The 21853-nt window shown below is 40.0% G+C and overlaps 1 protein-coding gene across 4 annotated transcripts in view; it reads right to left on the bottom strand.

Annotated features, from left to right (window-relative positions):
• The window catches only part of MAST4 (microtubule associated serine/threonine kinase family member 4), a 1720607-nt gene that overhangs the window by 562391 nt on the left and 1136363 nt on the right, over nt 1-21853 (bottom strand). The window contains exon 2 of one of the 4 annotated variants that reach the window (XM_069222988.1): nt 14816-14896. The exons of the other annotated variants lie outside the window; for them this stretch is intronic. Coding sequence (XP_069079089.1) covers nt 14816-14896 — 81 coding nt within the window. The remainder of the gene's footprint in view (nt 1-14815; nt 14897-21853) is intronic. 4 annotated transcript variants of the gene reach the window in all.

Below are 21853 nucleotides of genomic sequence, written 5' to 3'. Positions count from 1 at the left end.
ACAACGCAAACACTCACCCCCAATCACAGATCTAGGTTTAATCCATTGTTTTTTTGCTGCCCATGCCATTCCAGTTTGGACCCAGCCATATGCAAATCAGTCTTGACCCTGTTCCCCATGGGAACAGTCCAGCCGAATTTTTGACACTACCTGTTTTCCCCTGAAAATTCATAGGAAAATATTCCTTTTACGCCCCCTCCCCCATCAAACCCACAGCGTGGACCATTATATCCTCACGCCTTAATGAAGTTGACAGACTCAAATCGAGTGTACAGTGCAATTCCTGTAGTGAGCTGCATAAGGAAGTTATCCACCAGAACGTCATTCTGCTGTCTGACCCTGAAAGCCTGGTATTGCCGCTGCCTTGTGGAGATGATCATCTGTGAGGAACTGTCTTGACCAGCGTGGCAGCAGCAACTTCCAATGAAAAGTGTCTGCTGAGCAGGGCAGATACACTGTTAATTCTGGTAAACAGAGAGGCAGCCCTCCTTTAACTGATGCTTAACCCAAGAGTGCAAAATCGCTGATGGTACCAGCCAGCACCATTGACACACAATGTCATTGAGCAGGTAATGTGGGGCTGCAATTGTATGTGCTTGAAACCTGCTGCTAGAATCCTCATCTTTGCCATACCTGTGATCATTATAGCTATTGAAATGACCAATTGAAAGGGATCTAGACTTGTGCCTAATCAAAGGTTATACCTATAACTTTACCTACGATACCATAGATGGTGAGAACCTTCTAGGGAGAGGGCACCATAGACGGTAAACACATTTCAACAAAGTTTGAAGATGAGGTTGCAATGCTGTAACTAAACCAACCGTCAAAAGTGTAGCATTACATGTTGATGTAAAATAAAAGTGCTTTCTTATTAATTAAAGATAAGCACTGGATTGGACATTACGGTGCACCTATTGTTGGACTGATGAGATCGGAGGTCTTGCCCCCTCCATATTTCCTCAATAAGAAGCCTTAAACTTCTCTCTCCCTCGCTACCTGCAAGTCAAATGCATATAAAAAGGGGGTCGTTGGCCAAGTTTCCAAAGCCATATTAAGATGGATCATGGGACACCAGTGGCAAACAACGTCAACCAACACAGTTGGAGCCCTGTAGCCTCCGCCTGAAGCCTGCCTATGTAAAATCAGATTCACAACACATTGCTGTGCTTTTTAGAACAGCACATCAGGTAATTAGGTACACCATGATATTGAACAAGACAGAAATGCAACATGTTGTGCATTACCTCAATAGTGTTTAATATGAATGTAACAGGGCTGTCAAATGCACACGTAACAATAAACGAAAAATATTAAGCTTATGCTACATGTTTGCAGAAATAACAATTCTAATGGAGCAACAAACCTAATGGAGCGGACACCAGGTTTACATTTGTTATCATTAAGAAACATTCCCTACGTCAATCTTCTAGTTATTTTTTAAAGTCTAATCACTTCAACCCTATCGAAGAGGTCAGCATACATATAGATGAGTCTTTGAGACTGGCAATCGTGCCTTAAACATTATGGCCAAGGAATTGACCAATGGTACGAAAAATACCTGATGAGCCATAACGTCCAACTAATTAATGCAATTATAGAAATAACTGCTAAAACTATCGCACCGAGAAGTAGTTTGCTATGACTTGGAAACATTAATCTTAAAAATTTAAAATTGGTATAAGAAAATTAAGTAGAGTGGCTTCACTTATTCATTAAATAAAGAGAAATCCAAGCACATGGCCCTCACAACCCGAGAATTAGGAAATTAACATTTTATTATTCATAATAAAAGCAGGAACTGATCTTCAAAGGGGCACTGACTGACAACTGGAACGCAAGACAAATCAGCGAAGGCAGGAAAAACAGTTGCACGGTTCAGGTATCGCGAATAGCTCTCGTTGGGAACGAAAATGTATTGCTGTGTTACATACAAAGTCATTTATTTACAGCTACATGCATATCCCAACAATAAACTGGCAGTGTCTGCAGGAACATCGAACACACAAATTAAATCCAAAAGGGAAAAAGATGTAGTCACTAAAACAATTCTCTTCATGCCATTTTCTCAGGCTATGCAACAAAGTACCAAGTACTGTAACAGGGGACTAGTCAATGGTCTCTCGTAAGTGCGCTACAACAGGCCTAGTGAAACTATTCTCAGGTATCTGGTGTTTCTCTTCTTTTTGGGCTAATCAGGCTATTGGTTGCCCTCTTGAGAAGATATACCCAGGCATTACAGTGCAGGGCACACTGATAACTCCATGCGAGAATTGGACTAAACCAATGTACAAAATAATTAACCCGCTATCTTCATAGAATTTTACTTTTGTTAAAGGTATGACACTGGCATCACAGTGTAGAGAGATTTGCATAATTCCTTTTAAATACATTTTGCTATCCAGCACAGTGCATACACCTAAGATTATTTGATTTTTGTTCCATAATTACTCATCTACATAATCTCCAACTCATTCAGTGGTTTAGTTTGACCCGAAGTGTTTGCTAGTCTCATTTCAGAGCCTTTCTGCGGCCAGGACCCACATCGGAAGTACAACATGGTAATGTGATTCATTCACCCTGTAAACCACTGTGAAGTAAGGATGCCAGATATCTATTGACCCATCATGATATTGATACAAAGACAGCGTGTACCCAATAGCACAAGGGACTGGACTATACCACAACAGAACAAAGAAAATGTGGCACCTGGCTCAATCAGACTACATGATGTCACCATTTATTTAAAAAAAAAAAAAACAATTAAAACAGGTAAACTAAATTATCTCTCGTCAGAAATATCAAATAAGGGGTAAGACAGTTTTCTGTAAGGTGTGTTATATTACAGCATTAGTGAACATTTTATAAACAAAAATAAGCATCAGGGACTTCACTTACAACACTACATTGGTCACCACCGCGACAAGGAAAATGTTTCGTTTATTGATTTAGAATTGACAGATATGTTGACAAATAATGAAGAACTGAAGCTCCATGAAAAACAGCCTATGTGGTTTCTGAGCTCAGAACAACTTGAAAGGGTTTCATTGAAGCTAAGCAGATGTATATCATCCTCCTTTAAAATAAACTTCGCAAGTAAAATCAGAATGTTTAGAAACCTATGAGATTTGCAATAATTTTGAAGACAGGATGCATATGATCTAAACAAATATATGTGTAGCATATAGAGCAGACTAAAGTGAAATGCTATATGACTAAACATTTATTAGAGTATATGCCATACGCTGAATTGTTAAAATGAAGAATTCTCAAGTGTGTCAGGCATATGAAAACCAACGAAAGAAATCCACCACTATTTCAAGTGGCTCATAATAAAAAGATAAAAAACGGGTTTGACTGCATCTCATGAAGGCTAATATTGCATGTTCAGACTGTATGCATATAATGATTAAATAAAACAATGTTGCAACCCTAGAATAAGTTTAGAAACGCGTGTCAAAGACACTTAGTGAACATAATTAAGATTTATAAAAGGAACTTACTAAACAGAGATCAAAATAATTTGTGTACAGATATAAGACTACATATTAATTAATAGTGTTGGTAAATCACAACAGGAAGTAGGATTTGTGTGTATAAAAAATGATTAAATATTGTCCACAATAAACTGTAAGTGCATTCACAAAATGGCAAATAGTTTTTCTCACACAATTACCTAAAGAAATGTTATATCATGCACATTTTAATTTTAGGCTCTGAATTGTTGCCCTCTGTTCTCAGCGGAGGCCTATTAAAATATGCACCAGCCTCATGTGCTCTGAAAAACAATAGGCTTCCTTTCTCTGAGAATACCACTTGCTGATGAAGTCCTGCCATGCACACAAGGCTAACAATGAGACCCCCCAAAAACCCCATACACTGTTTTCTATTTAAATCCATAGTATTACTACACAGCATCAGTTCTACCACTGGCACCGGAAGTAAGGGAGTGGGGCGCTGCAGCGCCCCTAGGTTTCCTTGATGCTGTTAATTTGGAGAATTGAGAAAAAGGAGGTTATTAGGACTGGAACATTTACCGTGCACTCAAGTAAAGTGCCACATGACAGGCAAATACATTTGCCAAAATCCTGCAAGTTCTTTGATGGATCGCTGTTTTTATTGACCATTTCTCTGATTGCAAATTTAGGGTATCTTATAATTTTAACTAATGGCACTCTTGCTGAGGTACAGGTGAAAGTATACCAGACATTAAATAAAGATATACTCGCTTTTCAAAGGAAAGAAAATCATCCCAAACTATATATCAACAGCATGGAATAGTGTTGTGACATTATTCCATGGCCCTGGTGGATGCAAGGACTCTTAGGCCATGGTTTTGTACTGAAAACAATTGTTGTAGTTAATCACCCTGGGCTCTGGCGCTAGGGCATATCCTGCACTATTGATAACTATTCCTTGGGCATCAAAGCGCAACAGAGGGACTTAAGTCAGGTGATGCTGATGGCCAACACCCCACTCTGAAAAATTGTTCCAGCACCTCTGAGCTCTACCAATGAATGGTTTACTGTACAACCTGTGGTGCAGGAGAAATCCTCCCTGTAGTTCCTCACCTTTGAATCCAACTGTAAACTGCACTGAAAATCTTTCACTGCAGAGTTCATGACGCTTTCAATACAATGTTACCTTACTTCTTTGAATGCCTCTAGCACCGCCCGCTAAGAAAATGCCCCCAGAATGGAAAAATAAAATGGTAATAAACTTTATTACCGTTTTATTTTTCAGCACCATGTCCTGAGTGTTAGAGAAAGCACAGGCCTCCAGTACTCTTGTGAGTACTGGGAGAGGCTGCTCCCACCAATACTGATGCTTCTTCCATGTTGGTTACCAGCATGAAAGCAGCACCAGGATTGGTTAGTGAAGTTTCCTGGGTCCTGTCACGTGTCGGAGCCAGAAGAGATGATGAGAGGAGAGAAGATCGTCCTCAGGTAAGTGCCTTTTTAAAAATGTTACTATTGTACCCCCACTGCTTCCCCTGATTGTAAATACGAGCCAGCCACCACTGGATCTCAGATTTAGTACCTAAAAGCAGCAACAAAAGTATGAAAGAAATGTAATTCGGCCTAAAACAAGGAACTCTGTGATCAGATTTGAGTTACCTTTTTTAATGTTATACATTTTGAGACGAGGGAAATTGATTGCTAAATGCAATGATGTAACCTACTGAGGTGTGGCCTTGTAATGTCTTTTGCACACCTCTGCCTGAAGAACTCAATTTTATCTCGCAGTCCTAGGCAGTCTTTCTAAAGGCCATCTTTATCCTGTCTTTAAAGGGAGCACATAGTAACCCAGGAACAGGAAGGAGTTTGTCCAAAGTGCACATGCTGAGCATATATTCGTAGATAAAGATAATCACACTTGGTTTCTTTTAAGGTGATTCCATGGCAAGCTCAGATGAGGTCATGTGGCAATGTTGGTAGATGAGGCTGAAAGGATCCCGTAGTAGACGTTGTTGAGCCTGTCAACAGTGGGAGGCGTTGTGGAAACTTTTCTCATATTGGTATAGTGCCACCCAACAATAGTATGCCATTTACCATTTGCAAGCTCTTGCTTTGGCCTCTAGTGCATCAAACCATGCTAGGTACCACAGAAGAAAGAACCTTCTGTCTGTTGCAACAAGGCTTTATAGAACAAGCACGGTGAAGTTAAAGGACGTGAATCTCTTTAGCTAGTATTTGGTTCCAGAGGTAGTGGAGCCAGTAAAGGGAATTTAGAAAGGGCTACCCAAAATAAAGTGTGGGGAAGTCGCTGGAAAGGTGTGCACACAATAAAAATCAACACTATATCAAAATAGTAAATAATGGAATGTTGAATGCACATTGGGAATCAAAACGAAGTAATAGCATCAATCTGTTTACACAATATAAAAAACTGCATAAAGAAAAAATTTAATGTATTCAAGACAACTAGGAATGTATTCATGGTAGTTCCTTTACTCAATCACAACCATGATTTAGATACAGGAGACCAGCAAACATGAAGAACATTTTATGTTTTTCGGTCCTAAATAAAGAAGACCAAGTAGTTTTGTAACTTGCCTGGTCAGTCAATTTCCTAAAATGGTTCGAATGGAGATCTGGACCTTTCTGCTTGAAAACTGCCTGCTGGCAAGAGCCAGAGTGAAGTTGCTGTGTGAAGCTGAAGATAGAGAAACCTGAACCATGTAGACAGGATTCTAACAATCTAGCCCTGAACATCTGAGAGTTTGGAACTGAAGCATTCTGTGAAGCCAGGGAGATCTCCTGACATGTGACATGCTGATAGGGACAAAACAGACTATTATTTTCAAGCAGCCTAGATACTGAGGAGTCTCACACTGAGGTTTGTTTGAGGAATGTTACAACCTTCCAAACACTTAGGAACATTTGTATAATGTCACCTTAACAGGAACTGTGTGACTCAAAAAGAGCAATATTGATAAACTGCAGATGCCTATTGGATGTTCTATATGAAGGAACTGACTTTGTTTCTTCATCCTCCATGCCCCATGTATATTTCACCCTTTTAAAAATCATTTTTTTGATGATCTTTTTATATTTTTACCTTACCTGAAGTGTCTTCCTTAAAAAATATTGTTTCTCTAAACGTTTTGGAGCCTTAAGTTGTTTATTTTTTAAATCATTGTTAGTGCTGGTCCACATAACACCTCAACACATTTACTCTAGGTTTTGCCGTTGTTCTCTATCTACTAAAAGTACAGTGGGGCGCAAAGAGGTCTATTTATCTCAATGAAATGAGCTGTAGGACAGTATAGCAGGCTGAATTTTAATGTAGAACAATATCAGAAGCATTCTTTATACCACAACTCCCATTATTTTTTAACTACAAACATGCCAGAAACATAGCTGAAAGAAAGTCTCTTTAGTATGACCGTCCATAAAAGCCATGCACTGCTAGTGGAATGTTAGACATACGGGTGTGACCGTGGTCAACACATTGGAAAGAACTTGACAGAATAATGCTTGAAGATAGGGATCTACAGGCATATACCCAGATGGACTGGTCAACCTGTTTTCAAGGGGATAGTTTGGTCCGAATGGATTTGTCAGAATGTGTTTGACCGGGTTGGTTTTTCACATTGAACACATGAGGCTGAATTGCACAGCACTCATGGGCCAGAGGTTGACCCACACTGTAAAGTGAGAGGGAGAGGTGGGGGTAGCAGAGACAATGATAGTGTGGTAAGTTAGTTCTGAGCATGAACGTCACTCAAAATAAATACTTGTACATTTTCAGATCCATTTAATGCACTGAATAGTCTGTTTCAAGTAGCAAATGCGAAGAAAGGTATTTTCAGAAGGTTGAGCCTTATGTATCAAGGCATCATTCCTCAAAACATGTTCACCTCATAATGCAGAGGGGAAGCACACTTTGGTAAACTGACATTAGGCATCTGGCCAGGTGGTAATGTAGGACCACTCTGAGGAAGTAGTCAGAAGTGAGTCCATGAACAGATTTGTGAGTCAGACATAAGGATATGAAGTTTAAGCTTTCTTTGATTGGTAGACAGTAATGGACTTCATAGTTGGTGAAACGAGATTGCAAAGTTCAAGCTGAAGATGAGTTGGAAGGTGCCTTTAAATTGCTGTTTTTTAAAGATCAGCTGGATTAGGTAAGCTGACTGGCCTTGAACAGCACAGAGACAAACGGAGCAGCTGGGTTAGAGGTGTGTAAAATGTGCATGTCTGGCAAGAGACATGCGCACCTTAAACCTAAGTGCACAGCCAGCCCACCACTCCTCCTTTCTGTAACAATGGCCCTGCACCGTCCTGACACTATGTTCAGGACAGGTTGGTGGAAAATAAAATGGTAATAAATTAACATTTTTGCCAGATTATTTTTCATCTTTGGTTCTTTTCTGGGGGCATTTTTGTTGGAGGGACAACCCTCCTTTGCCCTAAAGGAGGAGCCGCTCCTGCTCCTTTAATGTGTCCTGAGATGGGAAGGCAGTCCATTGACCCACCTTCTATTCGCAAGGCCTCATTTGAACAAGCTCTGGCTCGTTGCAGCTTACTACAGTTCTTGAAGTGTAGTAGCTGCAGCAGGGGGAGCCAAATACTGGCTTCCCTTTGTATTTTAGCCCAAAAGCTTTTTGCAGACAACAGCCCCTTCGAGGTTTAATTTATCGTTAGGGTTTGGGATATTTACAAACATAACTGTATATATGATTGCAATATTGATTTCAATTATTATAATTTGTGCCGTCAATGTTTTGCAAACACTGTTGGGGTTAACTGCAGTCTATTTGGAGACGTCTGTTTATGTGTGAGTTACTGATGGAAGATGGAGGGTAGATGCTGATGAGAGAAAACACATCCCAATGCCCCACTTCCTCCTCAGATGTCCTTTTGTTGCCAAGGTTTTTGGGAAGGAGTACACTACTTTTCCACAAGGTGCAACTCATTGAATGTGTAAATGATAATCTGCACGTAGGCAGCAATCATGGGCAGTGATCACCGCAATGTACTCTGGTGAGAGGAACTTCCTAGAAGCCTAGCTAAGAAAGGAAACTTTCCAGTTCATTGGCTGGAGCATTTGAACTAGGAACATGTACTGACTCAGACTAGCAGTGGGTGATACCCCAACTGCCTCAACTTGGATACAAACAGCAGCTTTCCCTCTAACTTACTGAATTCTTTTGGACCTGAACCTGTGTGCCGATGCTTCAGGTACATAAATGCAAAAAAAAAAAAAAAAACAGCAGGGGCTCCCGCTTGTTTACCCAACCTCCTCCTCCCCAGAGGGACAATCTGTTTATTGTTTTTGGAGGGGAGGACGCACACAGCCTCCCTCTCCAGGTCGATTCCAGCCCCATGCAACCCATTCCCAGAGGCCTGAATTATTTTTGAGGAGAGAAGGGAATGTGGTCCCCCCGACCCACTTGCGCCCCAGGGGCCCCATACCCCTGGGCTCAAAGTCTGTTTTAGAGGAGGAGGGTGTGCAGCTCCCTCCCCAGGCTGTAGCCGACCCTGGGAAATTCCTCACTCCCTGGTCCCACCTTATTTTTTTTTTTAAAGGGAGGGGCTCTAAAAGCCTTATGACCCCATCCCTCGGGGCCAGCTCACTAGCTATGCCCTGGGAGTCCACCCCTTGGGCACAGCGTTTCCCCTGCCCATACCGGCGTAGGCAGGGAAACCTGTTTTTGCTCCCACTTGGTTGAAGCATTTTCAAAATGTCCGCCATGCAGGGGAAAACACAAAGCATGCTCCCAGCTAGCGGGAGATTTGATAATGTTCCTGCCAGCTGGAAGCAATCTCGTGATCTGTTTCCCTGCCCATAGTGATGTGGGCAGGTAAACAGATCAAAATATTGCTTTGTCTGGAGGGATCAACATAAGTAACTGCTCCCTGTGTTTGGAAGCAATGCTGGCTCCCACTGAATTTGGGGAGCCATCTGAGGCTCCCTCTGCAGCCCACAAAGAGTATATGGTGGGTGCCCTGGATGGGCACCAGGGCACCCACCTTTAAGAAATACGGGTCCCAGGAAATGGGGTTCCTTGGGCCGATAACAGCTTGGGGTGGGGGCTGCACAGCCTAAGGTAACTATAACTTGCGCTCTCATCATGCACTATTACTCTGCACTCATGACATCTTCTATGACATCACTGATAATATCACTGCAACATTTGCAGTGAAATTATTGATAAGAAAACTGTGCATGGAGGTGGCACAAGATATAGTTACCTTAGGGTATGAGTTGTAGCTACTTGAGCTAACTATAAATGGTGAATTTCAGTGGTTTTTAGAGTTAAAAACGTTACATTGGTACTGAAGATTTCACTTAACTATAACATTATTTTAACCTTTGGTTTTGCAGTGAATATCAATATAAGTACATACATACATCGTGGTTAGGCTTATTGAATGTTTGCTAGTTGCTTCAACACTCATATTTCACAGAAAATATGCCTAAGTGTGCATTATTTCCATTAATTCCTGTAATTTACAGTGCTGAATTAATTTGCCCTAAATAAAGTTAAACAGCATTTCCTCTTTCCTTCAGAGCAGATAAAAAAACACTTTTACAATGAAAGTGCTGCCCTTAGTCCACTAACTAGCTCACATTATAAGTTCATCCCTGCAGGCCCTTCCTTGATGCAAGCACCTACCAATTAATCATCACTATTGTGAAAATAAGCACTGTAAATACAGAACCATGTCAGCAAAAAGTTACAGTGTGCCATTGCACTTTATTTTCTTTCTTTATATATGTCATGTAGCTATAGTACTATTGTACTCCATAAAGGCATAGCAAAACAAAATAAGCACATTTTCGAATGGATGTTTTAATTTCCTTACTGAGTTTGCAATTGAAAATTTGACTTATAATATAGAACCTGTTCCATACAATACATCATAAATATTATCTCTAAAAAGACCACGTTGTTCAAGACATTCACAGACATATCTGCAGTCTCGGGTACCCAATGAATATTAAACTGATGCTGCACAAATGGTCTAAATCTCTCCAAAGACTGCTGAAATTAATTAATGAATCATGTAATATACAAAATGCTTAAAGGTTAACATGTGTAATATAGATCTAGATAGCCTTTTCAGGGTATGGGTGACATTTAGAAACTACTTGTCCTTCGACTATATAGTCTCTCTGTGCACAGTGTAATATGCTATTTATTGCTACTGTCATGTGTGAAGATATATATATATATATATATATATATATATATATATATATCAAACCAAGGCCCTTTCGGGGTTAGAGTGACACATAAATTATGCAAAAAACAAAGGAGAACTCTGGGAAGTTCCCAATTTTAGGTGGAGGGCAACTCTAGTAAGGAGCACCCTGAGACACCAGCGACACTCTAGATTTGCTCACCTCAAATGTCTGCTTATCTAGCATAGTTTTAAAGCATAGAATCAGCACAGTGCTATCCTCGCCGAGCTAGATAGTGACAAAGTATTTTGCCATTTGTACAGCAAAATCTTTAAGCATAGGATTGACATAGTGTCATCCTCGCTGAGCTGTAAAATGGCAAAAGCTATTTACCACTCCAGGCTCAGTATTACAGCTTTGGACTGGTCAAATACAGTCCAAGCCAACCTGGAATGAGTAAAGCAACAACTGACACGTGTTTCGCTCTCATTAGAACTCTTCAGAGGGGTTTAGCTTTGTCCAGACACAAGGGAGCACCCAGTATAAGTCAAACTAAGGCCCTTTCAGGGTTAGAGCGACACATAAATTATGCAAAGAACAAAGGAAAACTCTGGGAAGTTCCCAATTTTAGGTGGAGAGACGCTCTAGTAAGGAGCACCCTGCAACACCAGCGACACTCTAGATTTGCTCACCTCAAATGTCTGCTTATCTAGCAAAGTTTTTAAGCATAGGATCAGCACAGTGCTATCCTCGCCGAGCTAGATAGTGACAAAGTCTTTTGCCATTTGTACAGCAAAATCTTTGGGCTTTACTCATTCCAGGTTGGCTTGGATGGTATTTGACCAGTCCAAAGCTGTAATACTGTGCCTGGAGTGGTAAATGGCTTTTGTCATTTTACAGCTCGGCGAGGATGACACTGTGTCAATCCTATGCTTAAAGATTTTGCTGTACAAATTTGGAGATCACACATAAGGTATGGTGCGTAAGAAGAAGCTGAGTCATCAACTATAGTATATAGAAGCTTGCATTGAAATCTGCATTTATTTTGGAATGCAGAGAAAACACTTGGTCCAAAGAGGTACCCAATAAATTTGCATGAGTGACTTTGTGAGGTGCACTTCCAAGACTACAGGGCCACCCTTCCCAGTGTTCTTTATTTCTGCCAGTAATTAAGATTTCTGTTTTATTGGCACTTAATTTGAGAAAATTTGAGAAAATTAAAGACTGCCAGCAGGCAGTCAGGGAAATGTGACAAATGGCGTAGACGTCTAACAAACGGCATTTTATCTATATATGAAAGTACAGTGCAAACAAAAAATGGAATAAGTTTGTATAGGAGGAACACATGTAGCTTGAAATGTATAGGACTCAATGATAAAATCTGTGCAACCCCCAGGTAACACACCACATTAGCAGACATGCAATTAGCCAGCCTCACAGATTGGCCCCACTACTGAAAAAGTAGCATAACCGCTTGAGGACAGTCCCTGCTGTTTTTTACATTCTTTATATTATGGGCCACAGTATTCAAGGCAGTAGAGAGATCCAGAAGACGTGTTCCTACTGTGTTGCCATATGAAAACCACATTAACTTAACACTGACTTTCTCATGTTGCATCTTCTCTGTGCATCTTGCAACCAAAAGGAAACATTACACATAAGGTGAACGTCATGATTGTTTTACCAAATGTTTGCTGATACTCTTGATCTTATTATCTTGTTGTATGGTTACCATCCCTTCTGACACAGGCCGGGTTTCAATACTTGGAATGTAGTCTATGGGATTCAACTTTTGTACTTTTGATTGGTTCTGTCCCTTATTGCAACAGTGGCTTAATGAAGCATTACATAGCATAATTTATTAGACAGTTGTCAATGGTTAGGTCATGAAAGTGTCAGCCACTGCTTTCCTGCGTGGATAAGATGAGACATAGTTGATAATCTTTCAGTGAAAGGAGTTGCCTCTAGATGTCTCTTTTGATGGCAGGCAAAGGCAAGCCACGGATTTTATGTCTATAAAGTAAGCCTTTCAGTGGCGTCATTCTATGGTTGGTTTGGTGGAAAATTGAGTGAAGGATTTGTATGCAAAGATGGTATAATCAAGGTATGTCAGTGCAAGAGTAACCTAATGTGATGACATGGTTCTGTAAATTGCAAAACTAGCTGGCCTGGTGCCGAAGGTGGAGGTATTATGGATCTAGGTATGATGAACATCAAAGTTGCATTCTTAGTTCAGGAGTAAGGGGGAAGCATGGAAGACCAATTAGAGCATTGAGAAAGCAGGTCTCGTTTTCAGAGAATTGTGCTACTGTTCAGGGCTTAAGTGGAGCAGAAAATAATGTAGATGTTGAATAGGGGAAGATGGTTGCTAAAATTATCAAGGTAGAACACGCATATGACATGCACTACATGGTTAATTGGAGAGGGAAAATGAATTAAGCAACTGGAATGTTAACATTTTGTAGAGAGTAATGGGTATAGCTGCAGTAGGTGAGGGAAAGTAAATACTTTATTTTCCAACATTAAACCCATTCTTTACCTGCCAACTGACATAAATACACGTGCAACATCAAACTCTACTCTTGGTAATCTCTATTGACATTTTCACTTGTACCAAGTGTGGGTTGAAAGTTTGGGACAAGAGTTCATAATTGTGTGTACAAAGTAGGCTCCCTATCGGTCTTGGAGTGTTGCCATTTGTTTCTAAGGCCCTTCATCTCTATGCTTTGTACAAAGGTGCATTCCTCCATTGTGCGCCCTCTTCTCCTTCACTTTTCACCTGAAGTACATCAATGGCCAGAAGGAATATAAACACATCACCTGCCCCCACCTTCTTGATGGGAATCTGTTGGCTCCCTCTGCCAACCGACACCAACTTTAAAACCAGTTGGATCATTGGCAAAGCATCACAAACAGCACCATTGTTCGTCTTGCAGAGAAGCTTACTATACCTGGTTGTTCTCAGAAAGAAATGTAGAAAAGCAAAAAAAAAAGCAACAGACGTTTCCCACCTATGCACCCAGGATCTGGAACAATATCCCCATGTCCATCAGGAATGTCCCAGTACTGTTTCAATTGAGAAAAGAGTTGAAGACATGCCTCTTTAAAGAATACTACATCTCAATGCATTAACAGCCAACAAACCAGCTACTTCTTCTATCACTCATTGACTTTATGCACGTCTTTGACCCTGTACAGTGCTTCACTACCTTTTGTCTAGGGTTGTGCTGTTGAAATACTATATACTAACATATTCATCTGCTTAAGTGAGCAAATACCATTTACACCAGAAACTTCAAATTACAACTGTGAACTGGTATCACACTTTAAAGTACCAAAATACAATGAAATCATACATGAGGGTAAATCTAATGGGCGGATGGTCTCCATTCCAGAGTGAGGACATCTGCAAAAGTTTGTAACAAACACAACTCTGCATGATATATGTTAGTGTTCACAAAACACTTACATCAAAACATTTTTAACTCCTGTTAAAGTGAGGAGTATATCTCTTTGATAGTGGGGAATAGGAAAGAATACCTCCAAAACTGGTGGAGTTGTGGAAAAGAGGTTTGTTTCTCCATGGAAAGCCACAACCTATTAACCAATGCACAACATTAAGCCATTCGCAAACATAAAACTTTCTATATTTCTGGAAGCATAAAGGTTCACACAAATGATTACTAATAGGAAGATGTAACATTTGCAGTTTAGGATTACTCCTGGATCTGTGATAAAGTGAGGAAATTACTCTAGATGGAGTAACTCTACTCAAGCACATATCATATTTTTCTTATGAACCCACACACCTCTCAACTGTTCACTTAGCTTTGTTCGTCTACTGCCATTGTTATCATTTGCAGCTCGGTGCTTAAAATAGCTCCTGGAAGCGTGCTTTGATGATAACCATTTGAAGAGCTAAAGTGAGGAGATGGGATGTGCATTACAATGCTCACTACCGCACCTCATTGCTCAAAGGTTACCACATTATGATTCACAGCTCACATTGTGAGTCAGCTGTTGAGGGAGGCTGTTGATCCAAATAAACAACATGCTTTAGAAATCCAAATTATTTGAACATATTTACATATCAATTAGATCAATTTGATAATAGAAGTGAATCAACATGCTGAAACAAACATTATATTTTAAGGTAGATGCAACCACGAACATCTCTTACCTCCAAAAATGAAATGCGTAGAGGGGGCTGCACGGGCTGCATGGACTGGTTGGGGTAGGACTCAGGCTCCTTGGTGTGAGACTGAAAGTTAAAATGATAATTTCTCCAGTGACAAAAGAAATTACTAGAAACCAATATGAATAATGTCATATGATCCTTTTTTGTATATTTGGCAATGTTAAGGGTGTTCTAATTGATGCTGTGACAGACTGGCAGACACCAATCAACTAAATTTCATTTCAATTCACCCAGGGCATAGGACTTTTTTGTATACATTCAATAAAATGTAAACCTCAAAAAAGAGATATGGATAAAACACCTAGTATGAAGACTTGTGATCACATGCACACTTTGATAAAAGATACAAAAGTATGGGAAGTAGTGTTATATTAAACACAACCTTGCACTCGAGAGGTAGGAGAATCCATTTGCCCCACTCACTCCTAATGTATAAGATATACTCACAAAAAATGGGGCCAGAGTTTTGTTCACTGTCATGCATGTATTTGATGCCTACTGTGCTACCATGATTATCCACCTTCTTTAAGGGGTGTTTCCTTTATGGATGGAGAAGCCTCACCCATTTAATCCTGGTATGCTTCATCATTGGCTAGTCCAACCCACTGGGAGCAGATGATACTGACCTGGTAGTCTCAACTGTAACTCCAGGGGAGAACTAGCTCCTCCAAGGGTAGGGAGATCTAGATAAATTGTCTCCTAGTCAATAGGTCACCAGTATAGTAAAAGAGATTAAAGTTAAACCTATCTCAATATCTATCCAAAGATTATTTTTATTCAGGATGATATTGGGTAGGATTAACACCAGTTAGCTCCCTTCCACGCGTCCAGGTGTCTATTGGGTGTCCGGGTGTCTACTGGATCTATGATAGATCCCTACACCTTCTTAAAAATGCCAACATGTTTCGGACGTCATAGAGGTACTTGCTAGGAAACTTAGTTCTCAAAGCATAAGTCCTCCGACCTTCTTCAGGGCAAAACGTATTTTCTTTTATTCCCTACTGTCAATTGCGTGCCTATTATAACCAGCATGCAAAAGGTAAAACTAATTCTTTCCTGTGTCCTCTAACCGTCTCCCTGCAACTGTTAGGGAAGGGCCTCATCAGTCTCTAGGCGGGGGTTTCCCTTATTGTTACACATTCGTCAAAGGGAATACTCCTTTTTGCTACCTATGCTGGGCTGCTTTTTAGGATTGGTGAGGAGTTAAAATGTTTAGTTAAGAAGGAACTTAGGAGGTTGGAATCTGGGTATTCATGATCTTGAATCGATTTGGAGCATGAAGACTACTGATTTCTTATATTATTCTGTTTTTAGTTTCTAGACTGTTTACTTATAGTCACCTGTAGCTGATGATTTTGCATACATCATCAATAAGCTTATGTAGTTAAGTAGAGATAATTATCAAATTATTTCTTATAAGTGCTTACAATTTTCTACACTAAAGATGTTACTAGAGGTAAGCTATTGAGGTAATTGACTTAACTCTAAATATTTCTTTATACCTCTCTTTTCTTTGTTACCTAATTCTTTGATAAGAAATGATTGCTTGAGCCTCAGGCTTATTGCGTGTATTAAAAATGGCGTTGTTAGGCTATACAATGCTACAAAATATTGATCTTTATAGATATTTTTGATAACCAGTGGCTTTTTAAATATATCATGATGACCCATGCTGATTTAATGAATCGTATAATTCTGATAAATTGTGTAGTGCATGTTAAGTTGTTAATTTGTTATTTTACAGCCCTGAAAAAATGCAGTGTTCTTACCATGAAACATTGTCAAAAGACATCAATCGGTCTTTATGGTTTTTGTTGTATAGTGATTTAATGTATTTTGTGTAAAGAAGCCCTCAATCTCTTAAAAACTGATTAACAAATGTTATCTCATGTCATGAGGATTGAATTGGTGACTGTGTTTCATATAAGATGACTGTCCACATTTTTGTATCTTTTGTCATTAATATTTTAAGCCAGAGGGGAAACTGGCTTAGTCTGTTGAGTGTGCAAGGGCCAGGTGTTCAGTTGTCTCCAAAGTAGATGACACACTTTGATTAGCACTAGTTGGAAATCTTAGATGTTAGATATAATGAGAGATGATAACCATAGTTGAAATGCCCTGGACTCATGAACAGTAGGGGAAAAGGTTGGAACAATTCAAATACAGGGCCTGATTGAAGACAAAATTATAAAGCACTTTTGGGATAAAGGAACAATGTATGCTGAGTACAACATCACCGGTGTGGACAATAATACGGAGTGCATCTATCAAACTTGAAGAGCACAGTTGTTTTCTGTGTAACATATTTTACTTTGCTATAGACTTGGTTTGTTAGCTGTCCCTCTTAGCATGATCAGAATGCTACTGGGGGTCTGTGGGTGCTGCAACCAGTCCATCTCAGATCCAGCTACCAGATAAACAGGAAAACACCAGGTAATTAAATTCAGGTGCCTGTTAAATCCATTAAGCCATTGTGACCAACACCAGCTATGATTTCCCAAAGACCTCAAGTCTAATCAGGACAGTTAAGGAGAAATGCCATGTCACTATAATTTTTCAGGCATTTCTGTGCCAGCTTGGCTTTGCTTACTTCACCTGAAACATCAGTAAACAGTGATTGTCTAGCGACAGATGGAAAGTTTCCTTCACCTGAGAAGAAAGCGAAGTCATGTTAATGGAAATATCCATGTACAGCACCACACGAATCTTCTGGCAGAGTAGGTGTGCTGCAGTTTGGGCAACGGCCTTGGAGAATACCTGAGAAGCAGGATTCAAATCAAAGAAAAGTATTACCTCAAATAGTTTTGTGGAGCCACTAAAGAGAAACTCTCCAATGATCCCTAGCTGGGATTACCATGTAGGAATTCAGGAGGCCCAAAGACTGCAGGCATTCTCTGTTGTCAGTGTACCTTAAAACCTTGGTAATGGCAACAATTTTGAACACTGTGCCTTCTTGGGTGTTTTTGATTGGCTGGCATCTGGTTTGCTCATGGAGCTAAAAACAGAGTTATCTAGTGTCACAATAATAATGGAAAAGTAGGTAGCTATGTTGAGACCTCCCCCATCTTGCACTGTTTGGAAATGATCCCTTAAGTCATGAAGTCAAATGACCCCAGCAAATCGAAGGTCAATTATCTTTCCAGGAGCACCTGTAGAATATGGCTGCTCACTTAGCTGGAAAATGAATTCTTGAGAAGCCTTATGCATAAAGAAATTAGAGGACCTATTGCGTTTCTCTCACAGCTGCAAAGTATATGCAACAATGATAGAAAATGCACTGTTCTGCTCCAATTACAAGCAGTTCTGTAAATTTTCTTTCCCACTGCCTCAAAGTTATTTCCTTCCTCCTCTGACACCAGACAAGATGCAACCTCTCCTTGGCATTTGGAATGGCCGGCACAGAAGTGTCTGACAGTAAAAGGTTATGCATTCACTTTCAGAGGTGGCATCCCTAGAATGATATAAACTATAGACTCTTAAACATACAACACAACAAATGATTTCAACAGAGATGGAATCATATATATTATTACACAATTCAATTTGTTCTTTGCTGAAGGATTTAAGTCTGAATCTGCTTGCAAGGATTTAGAGCCGTGACTGAGTTCTTTCTGGCCTTATTTCCCTATGATGAGTTTAAGGAGGTTTTACTGCTATCCTGGAAGAATTATCCATTTCAAATACTTTTGGGGGCACATCCTGTGCACTGCTATGTTGGTTATGGTGACAAGTTAGCTACCATTAGAAGTGTTGTCCATTCCACGGTCACATTTAAATATAAAATGCAACTTTGCAAAGCAAGGAAAGCTTTACTATCTTGTGCAGGTGAATGTGGGCAAGCTACTCAAAGCATACAGGAAATGAAATACAGATTGGATGAGAAGGCAAGGAGCAGACAACTATTCTCTAGTAGTTGATTAACGTAATCTAGGCAAAAGCCTTCCAAATATTTGTAATATGCTACACAAAGGAAGCATTTAAATGAATAATAAATAAAATGTATGCCATGTTGTCAACTAATGAGCGATGATACTGCTGCAAATGAAGGTAAATTAACTGATTCGAGGCTCTTCTTCAACTAAGATTATTCTGTTATTCTCTAAATTTCAAGGGGAATTGCGTTTATTTACTATAGTTCTTCTTCAAGCTTCAACAAATATGTGCTAAATGAAAGGTGGACACTTAGATGTGGCACACACAGAATGTTGGATGATGTATAGAATCTGCTATCTTTCTGTGACAGGGCACTTATCACAGCAAGTGCACTTACTAACTCAGTGATGAGCGAGGAGGACTGCCACATGCTGTTCCTAAAGGACCGCATATAATGATTGTATTACTTTGGTCATCATACACGTGGTCGCAGATGTACACTGATGACCTCAAAGTGCTGTCAGATTTTCTTCAGTCCTTCATGTTACCAACTGACCAGCACCTGTACTTATTCCTTTCTAATGCCTGAGGAGAAGGCAGTGGGACATCTTCCCTTCTAGACTAATCCTGCCCTCTGGAACTTCCAGTGCTCCTGACCAGGTCTATTACCTGCAGTTATCCTTGTGACAGAAACTGGGGAAATATAGTACTACTTTCTTACAGTCAAACCTCTACTTTGTAAAAGCTTTACAGATTTGTCAAGAAGGTGGTTGAAATATACATACAGAACCTAAATGGCTCCTGTAATCTTGTCAATGAGGAATTAGCATAATGTGTTAAAGTGTTTATCCAACCATACCTGTTAGGTAATTGTCAACTGGGTTTCCTACCAGGTTGTGGTATGATTAGGCTCAAAATGAGGTGGTGGACATATCGAGGTGTTCGAGGCACCATAAATTATCCATAGTTTGGGAGGAGGCTTAGGTCTAAATACCATCATCTTGGACAGATTCTTATATTTTAAGCATCTGTACAATCCAGAGTGACTACGAGGACATGCTTAGCAGCATTCCTTTCATGAAGCAACTATAGTCCTTGATTGGTATGGAAAGTCATAGTAAGCAAACACTCACAGATACTGCAGTTTGACACCAGGTTGCACTCAGCTATACTACAAAGGAACCTGTAATTTGCATAGGCTATCCATACATTTAACAGACCTATCCCATACACATTACGCCCAGGGCAGTGAAAGTGTGCAAACGAAAACTATTTAAAGACAAATTGGATGGATAGTTTACAGGATTAAACCACCCTTAAGAGGAATGGAGGCTCTGGAAGACAAAGGCTTTTAATGAGTTCTTAAACAAGACCAAGGTCGTCGATCTGTAAAGAGTGAATTTTTTCCAAATTCCAGAGGTGCTCAGCTGAAACCCTGATGAGGCTTGGAGATCTGTGTCCCAGTGGAAACATTTAGCCAACCACCTAATATTACAGCTCAATGAAGAAATGTAACTATGTAAACGGAAGCATGCTGGGTTGCTGGAGAAAACGATTGGGATCAGTGGTATAGCATCAATCATTTCTGGCGCTCACTGCACCAGTACCACAGTGGCTCTATTGAAGGGGGCATTTGCATTTGGATAAAAAGTCAACAATCTCTGATAGTGTATCAGACATAAAGACAACGGCACAAGGAGATTCTTCACTTGGTGCTTCAGAAACTCCGTTTGCCCAACAACCTGTGGGAGGTGGTCCGATATACTGTAGAGAGTTTCCTGAGATGTATTGTTAAGATATTGGAAGCAATCAGCTGCAACAAGTAGTCAGGAATCCCAATTTATTCACATGGAAATATAGATTTAAATCTGAGCAAGAGTCGATGTCCAACCACACAAGAACATTTGGGTGGTGTCAGAATAGGAAGGTATCCTTGGGTAGACTATGGTGCAATACTGAAAAGTGTAAAAATGTAGAAAGCGATAACAGAGTAGCCTGGGTGACTCCAGCAAGTCGTGGAACAGACTAAAGGTAATGAGAGGCTATTTTGAATGCCAGGTTCCTATTCAATATAAATAATGCAGTTTAAGAGCTAAGGCAAAACATCTTCAGGAGAAGGGTGTAAGGCTGTAGTAAGATCCAATAACATCAGGATATATTGAACATCCATCCTCCATGATGTGTGTAAATGTACACTGCATTCAAAGCAGTCTCAGACACTGGGCTGGAATATTTGATAAAGCATGGTTGTGGCGGAAACTGGTTGATCATGAATATCTAAGTGCAGACAATAAACAAAGCAGTCATGGGCCAATAGTTGAAAATCCGAAATTTAGACTAGATTTTATGCAGCTTATAATGGCAGTGACAGTGGCCTTATTAAAGACTACATCCTTGGGTAAGGAAAAAAGAGAAGTGAAGCAAGGAGAGAGGATTTCTTCAGATAGTCTCACACTACTCTGTCTTCCAAACCATATCACACCCCTTCAGGATATAAGTATCCTCCCTGAATATTACTATGTCAAACTTATGTTCCTAAACACCCGCACCCTCAGCTCAACCTCCACACTTGTGTGAAGCCTCATAAATTACATCACCCCCACTCACTGCATTCACAGGAATTCAGTAACACCAATTCTGAATACATTCTAAAGCCGTTGTAGAAGTACATCCACTATATCTCTGCTGAATGTCCATTAGCAACATGTTTTGATGTCTGAGGAGTTTTTGTGGTATTCGTATTTTATAGTGCAGGACACCTGTACTAGTTTTGAGCGCCCTACATTTTGAGTCTAACAAGGCACAGAAAAAGGACTATGTTAGCACCTCCTTGATGTTGGAGGCCAAATTGGATTGAAATATTTCCCACCTGATTACAGTGTGTGTTTTAAATGGTCTGTTGCCAGTGTCTTTCCCAAAGTGTTCAACTCTAAAAACCCTTAGTTGCGCCATTCTGCTCCAAAGGTCTTTCCTGCCATTCAAATAACAATGGTTTCCATGGATTTAGTGGCTGAGGGCATGTTCTGTCATAAGGCATGCCAGGGCATTAAAAAGGTTAGGAACACTCAGTGCGTTCCTTGTTTTCTTAAGGGTGTTTTAGACATGTAGCAGGTTTGCTTTAGCAGATTTTTTTCTCTTGGTAATATG

The sequence above is a fragment of the Pleurodeles waltl genome, chromosome 1_1, assembly GCF_031143425.1.
Source record: "Pleurodeles waltl isolate 20211129_DDA chromosome 1_1, aPleWal1.hap1.20221129, whole genome shotgun sequence".
Taxonomy (NCBI): domain Eukaryota; kingdom Metazoa; phylum Chordata; class Amphibia; order Caudata; family Salamandridae; genus Pleurodeles; species Pleurodeles waltl.
The sequence above is the reverse complement of the archived record's forward strand: the minus strand, read 5'-3'. Positions and strand labels throughout refer to the sequence as shown.